Raw genomic sequence first — 6335 nt, forward strand, 5'->3', positions numbered from 1 at the left:
ATGATTGCTTGACCAAATTAATTCCTTCTTCTGTTCATGACATTTGATGGGAAAAAAGGTGCAGGAATGGGTGGAAGAAGTTATATTCTTTGGTTAATAAGTTTCATTGTTTGTAATGATGCAAAGGGAATCTGACTATTCATTTGTCCATTGTCCCCTGTCCAATCCTGCCATAGTATTAATAATAACTGATGTTAGAGACAGCCGGTAAGGCACTAAATGCTAAATTGTAGTCATACAGGAGTTGTATGTTCTTTTAACATTACAATTTTAAAAAATTATCACAATACGATTATTTAAGAAACCATAAAACAATAAACTTATTTTGATCCATTTCTAAAATTTGACAAACATTGTAGTTCACTTTCTTATGAGTATCATACCTACATCATATTTATTTATATTTTGATCTCCGTTGTATTGTGTTTTTCACAGATAATGAATTACAACAAGTCTATGGTCACAGAATTTTTTCTTCTGGGATTTGAACATCTTGAAAGTCTAAAGATCCTTCTGTTCTGTGTGTTCCTTTTGATTTATATTTTAACATTACTTGGAAATGTGTTAATTATTTTATTGGTATCAGTCAGCCATCGTCTTAAGACCCCTATGTATCTTTTTCTCAGGAATCTTTCATTATGTGAAATTATTTTTACTACAAATATTGTCCCCAAAATGCTAGAGGTGTTAATGAAAGGAGGAAGTGCAATTTCTTTTTTGGGGTGTGCCATACAGCTTTATTTTTTTGGCTCTGCTGGAATTGCAGAATGTCTGCTTCTTACTGCAATGTCATATGACCGATATCTGGCCATCTGCAAACCTTTACATTATTCCACTTTAATGAACTTCAAACGCCATTTATATCTTGTAGCTTGCTCATGGACAGGTGCCATCATTTTACCAGGAATTTCAATATCCATGATTGGTGGCCTAGAATTTTGCGGTTCCAATGTTGTTGATCATTTCTTCTGCGATCTTGCACCAGTTCTTGAACTCTCTTGCTCAGATACATCCGCTGTAGAATTTGAAGTGTTTGCGCAAACTATCCCTGTGTTTGTTTTCACATTTATTTACATTGTTATAACATATATTAAGATATTGACTGCAATCTTCAAGATACCATCCACCACTGGAAGACAGAAAGCTTTCTCCACTTGCAGTTCACATCTCATTGTTGTTTGCACGTATTATGGGACCATGATTTCTTTGTATGTTACTCCTAGTAACAGACAGTCAGTGAAATTAAATAAGACTCTTTCTTTGCTGTATAGTGTGGTAACTCCATTACTTAACCCAATTGTATACAGTTTACGGAATCAAGAAATACGCAAAGCTTTGTCGTCACTTATGTCAAATAACTTATAATAAAAAAATATTTGAAGCTGACTTTGGTTTTGCTTCTTATCTTCAGCTCAAACATTTTGATGGCATAAATTTGTAAAATGCTTTAATTTAATTTGCAAAAGAAATACATTTTTCACAAGTCTAGTTTCAGAAGGTCCCTGCAAAATTTAGGATGGAAATAATAACAAGACAGTAGAATACCGGGGCTAAGGGCTAATTAAACATCACTTTTATTAAAAGCCTATTAAAAAGTACATAACAAAAAAATAAATAGACAAATAGTGGGGCAAGGTTTAGTGATGTTACATATATTGGATGCTGGAGGTCATTTACTTTTTTCTTCTATCATTATAAATGTTGATACATATTTGTAAGCTATATGCTTTGCCTGTACACGTGTAAGGACCAAGTGAGTAGGTAACTGTTGCTGGCAATTTAGTTTAAATGATTTTTATTGCAGTAAGTATAACAAATACAGGTCACATTATTCATATAGTACAAAACGAAACCCCTCCACCATCCCCTGTTCAGAAGCTTTAGTCCATCACACAGTGATCTGCTATGGAGAGGTTATCTAAACGTTCATTAGCACATGAATGTAATCGTATAGATCTATTGTGGCAAAAATCTTCAGTCCTGTGTTGTTGAGTAGCCAACTATATATCTAAGTTTTTAGGAATGCATCGAAGGGAAGAACAGTAGAAAACAAATCAGACAATTTCTCACTTCTCCTTTCTCCGCACCCGACATATTTACTTTATATACTTCCCCCCCCCCTCCCCCTCCCTCCAACCCCTCAAAAACTAAACATAAACCAACATAAAATTACCAACAACTTGCCTGTCGTCTCTTTTCCCCTGCAGCAGATCCGGGGGAAGGGCCCCCACCAGTTTCTAAGCAAAAGTCGAATCGCAGTCGCCTGAGGAGCCTCGTGGGTCGCCCCGCAAACCCCGCCTATGGTCAACCTATCCTAATGTCGAAGCTACATGTTCGCGCCCCCTATGTATCTAATGTCCTGACAGGATCCAAAAGTTCCATATTTTTAAGAATTGTTCATAGTTATTTTTAATGTGGGCTATCGTTTCCAACATTTTATATGTAGCTTGAATCTTGTCCATCACCTCCCCCCATGAGGGTGCTCCTGATTTCCAATATCTTGCTAAGCAAATCCTAGTGGCTGTGCATAGTGTACGTATGAACGTATTGATAGGTGCATTAAAAGGTTTAATGTGTTCATTTAATAATGCTTGTGACGGTGTTAGAGAGATAGTTTCAGATAATACTTCGCTAAGTAACTCAGAGAGTTTAAACCATATTTGTTTGACCTGTGGGCATTCCCACCACATGTGGATATATGTCCCTGTTTCTGCGCAGCCTCTGTAGCAAAGTTTGTTACCACTCTGAGTATAATGGGATGTGACTATGGGGGTCAGATACCATCTGAAAGATGTTTTAATACAGTTTTCTCTGAAGTCGGCACTGATTAATCCTTTACTAGTTGTATATAGCATTGTTTCCCATTCTTCCTTAGAGTAAACTGTCTGTAGATCCCTTTCCCATTTCACCATTACAGGGGATTTAGATGTGAATTTAGCTTTTTGTATTGCTAAGTATATAGTCGAAATTTGTTTTTTGTGACGTTTGGGTGTGTTGCAGAAGTGCTCAAGCGTTGTTAACGGTATCCTTGAGCTATGTGTCCTGAGTTTGGTGATAGCTGAGGTCACTTGTAGGTATAAAAACCAATGTAGTTTCTCTGGGCTAATTTTCTCTTGTATTTGTTGATAAGTAGCTATTTTGTTATTATGTAGAAAGTCTGCTACCCTATATAGTCCTTTGTTTTCCCATTTCCCCAAATGTGTGTGAAAGTCTGGATTTAAAATGGACTTTATTGGTCGCACTATCGAGTCTTGAGGGATTAGGTTTAGGGATCTGGAGAGCGAAACCCATGTTTGCATCATCTCCATCGTGAGCTTAGAGGCTGGCATTCCCCTAAAGGGGTGTCTAGAGAAGTCCCATAGTATCTCCTCTGGGGTTTTGTAGTCTGTCAAGAGCGTCTCCACCTGCACCCACACCAGGTCCTTTGGATTTTTGCTCAGTAAAGTAGTTTGCGCCAGTCTTGCTGCTTGGTAATAGTGTATTAAGTTTGGTGTTCCCACCCCTCCTAACTGTCTGTGTTGCTGTAGGATCTGAGATGGTATTCTAGCTTTTTTGTTGCCTCTCAGGAAGCCCACCAAGTCAGTTTGTAGTTTGCTAAGATCAGTCAAGGGTACTTTAATTGGGAGGGCCCGAAAGAGGTATAAAAGCCTCGGAAGGACGTTCATTTTAATCGCCGTTAATCGGCCATACCATGAAAATCCGCCCTTTTTCCATGTATTTATATCTTTCCTTATTATTTTATACAAGGGGATGTAGTTCAGTCTATATAGGTCTTCTATATTATGTGAGATCTTAATCCCTAAATATTTGATCGACTCTGTCGTCCAATGAAATTCAAAGTTTGTGTCAATCAGTTTTTTAGTGTGATTGGGAAGGGCGATAGGGATAGCTTCACATTTTTCTAAATTAACCTTGTATCCCGAGACATCCGAGTAGTCCTGCAATACCCGATAGAGATTTGGGAGGGATATAAGTGGTTTAGTCATTGTAAGAAGGACATCATCCGCAAACAATGAAACCTTAAATTCCTGTCCTTTAAGTAAAACTCCGTGTATATCTGGGGTCGACCGAATCATTGCTGCTAATGGCTCTATGCAAAGCGCGAATAAAAGAGGCTAAAGCGGGCAGCCCTGTCTGGTGCCATTCAAAATATCTATTGATTTAGACTGATATCCTGCCGCCCTAACAGTAGCTGTGGGGCATGAATAGATGCCTTTGATAGCCTGAGCAAACGACCCATGGAAACCAAATCTATTCAAAACCTCTAGCATGTAGTCCCAGTCTATTCTGTCAAACGCCTTCTCTGCATCCAAAGAGAGGACCAGAGAAGGCGTTTTCGATTTGCTGAGGTATTCAATTAAGGAGATTGTTCATCTTGTGTTGTCTGGGGCTTCTCTATCTAAAATAAAACCCACCTGATCGGGGTGGATTAGTGATGTTAGGTGCACTTTGAGTCTGTTGGCTAAAATTTTGGTGAAAATTTTTATATCCTGATTAATTATGGAAATGGGTCTATAGTTTTGGCATAGCTTTGGGTTTCTACCTGGTTTGGGTATGACTACTATTTTGGCCTGTAATATTTCGCGTGGGACTTCATTACCTTGTAAAATATCATTGCACAATGAGACTACATGTGGGACCAAAATTGTTTTATAGAGTTGATAGTATTCGCCTGGGAAGCCGTCTGGGCCTGCTGCTTTACCCGGTTTAAGCTCTTTTATGGCGTTAAGGACCTCCCTAGTCGTTATCTCTGCATTGAGCTCCTCTCCGGCTTCTTTATCTAAGGGTATGAGTTTAGCGTCATCTAAGAATTTAGCCCTGAGTCGGTTCATCTGATCATTGTGTGTTACTTTTTCTCCGTCATAAAGATGGGCGTAATATTGTGCAAAAGTGTTGGCTATCTCTTGTGGGTTTGAGGTGCAGGAGCCATCAGTAGTCTGTAGATAGGGTATGGCAAAAGATTTAGTCCTCTCCCTAAGCTTATGAGCTAGATACTTATCCGGTTTGTTTGAATATAAAAAATATTGTGATTTTAATCTATGTGCTGCTCTCGCAGAGGTCTTGTTCATAAGTGTAGCTAATTCTAGTCGTTTGGCCTGTAATTGTGTAAAAATGGCAGGTGATAGATTCCGTTGATGTGACCTAGTAAGTTCATCTATTTGTTTTTGTAGAGTATCTATTTGAAGTCTTGTTGTTTTATTCAAGGCTGTTTTTTCCTTAATTAGTAGGCCTCTGATGAAGGGTTTATGTGCTGCCCAAATGTTTATAGGATTGGAAGTGGTCCCTACATTCAGGCCCCAATATTCTGACAGTGCTTTAGAGATAGATTCACGCGTCTTGGGGTTCTGGAGAACGTATGGGTCAAAGTTCCAAGATCGCGTCACACTAGTGTGGAATGTCTGTTTGATATCTATTTGGACTATGGAGTGGTCCGACCAAGCACATGCGTGGAACTTAGAGGATGCTAGGTCTGGAATCAGAGTTTGGCTGATATAGATATAATCTAGTTTTGAGTAGGATTTGTGCACCGACGAATAGTATGTATAGTCTTGCGTTCTCCCATATAGAGTGTCCCAGGAGTCTAACATATTATGAGAGAAGAACATCTCTTTTATTTTTTTAATTGTAGAATTATGTCTCAGTTGTTTTTGGGATAGTGGGTTTTTATCTTTGTTTTGGTGGGCGTACATTGATACATTAAAGTCACCCCCTAAGATCATCCGGGACTGCGACCACTGGGTCAGTAGGTGAGAAACATTAGCAAAGAAGGATGCCTGTGTTTCATTTGGTGCGTATACATTACAAAATACTAACTGCTTATCATGTTGTCTCCCTTTGAGTATAAGAAACCTACCCTCCGGGTCTCTAATTGTCTCTTCTACTACGAAACCCACCGATTGGTGTATCAGTATTGACACTCCTCTTTTTTTTTTGTCAGTTATTGAGTGAAAATGTTGTGTATAGCCTCTGGCCCAATATTTAGGTATGACCTCCCTGGTGAAGTGTGTCTCTTGTAGGAATATAATGTTAGCTTTTAGACTAGTATATTGGCTAAGTGCTGTTCTGCGCTTTAAGTCTATATTTAGGCCTCTGACATTGTGTGATATCAGTCGAAGGTTACAAGTCATTACTCACGATTTTACTGGTGGGGGGCCCTCCCCCCAGACCCGCCGTCTCTTCATTCTCTATGATTGCCCATAGGCATTGCTGATATAGTTGTCTCTTATGAGATGATGCATGCAGGCAAGCAAGTTGAGTCGACAAAAACAGAAATAAAAACATAAGAATTTACAAACATTAAAAGTCTATTCAAGAACCGTGTTAGAACATAAAAA

At 38.8% G+C, this 6335-nt stretch overlaps 1 protein-coding gene across 1 annotated transcript; it reads left to right on the forward strand.

Annotated features, from left to right (window-relative positions):
- The first annotated feature begins 438 nt into the window (after positions 1-438).
- On the forward strand, positions 439-1365 carry LOC128664746 (olfactory receptor 11L1-like). Its single transcript, XM_053719553.1, has one exon. The coding sequence runs from the start codon at positions 439-441 to the stop codon at positions 1363-1365; it is 927 nt and encodes a 308-aa protein (XP_053575528.1).
- Positions 1366-6335: the final 4970 nt, after the last annotated feature.

Source organism: Bombina bombina, chromosome 6 (genome assembly GCF_027579735.1).
Source record: "Bombina bombina isolate aBomBom1 chromosome 6, aBomBom1.pri, whole genome shotgun sequence".
Lineage (NCBI taxonomy): Eukaryota > Metazoa > Chordata > Amphibia > Anura > Bombinatoridae > Bombina > Bombina bombina.

What these genes read in the sequence shown, in the direction of transcription:
- LOC128664746 (XM_053719553.1), top strand. Translation starts at nt 439, where the DNA reads ATGAATTACAACAAGTCTATGGTCACAGAATTTTTTCTTCTGGGATTT.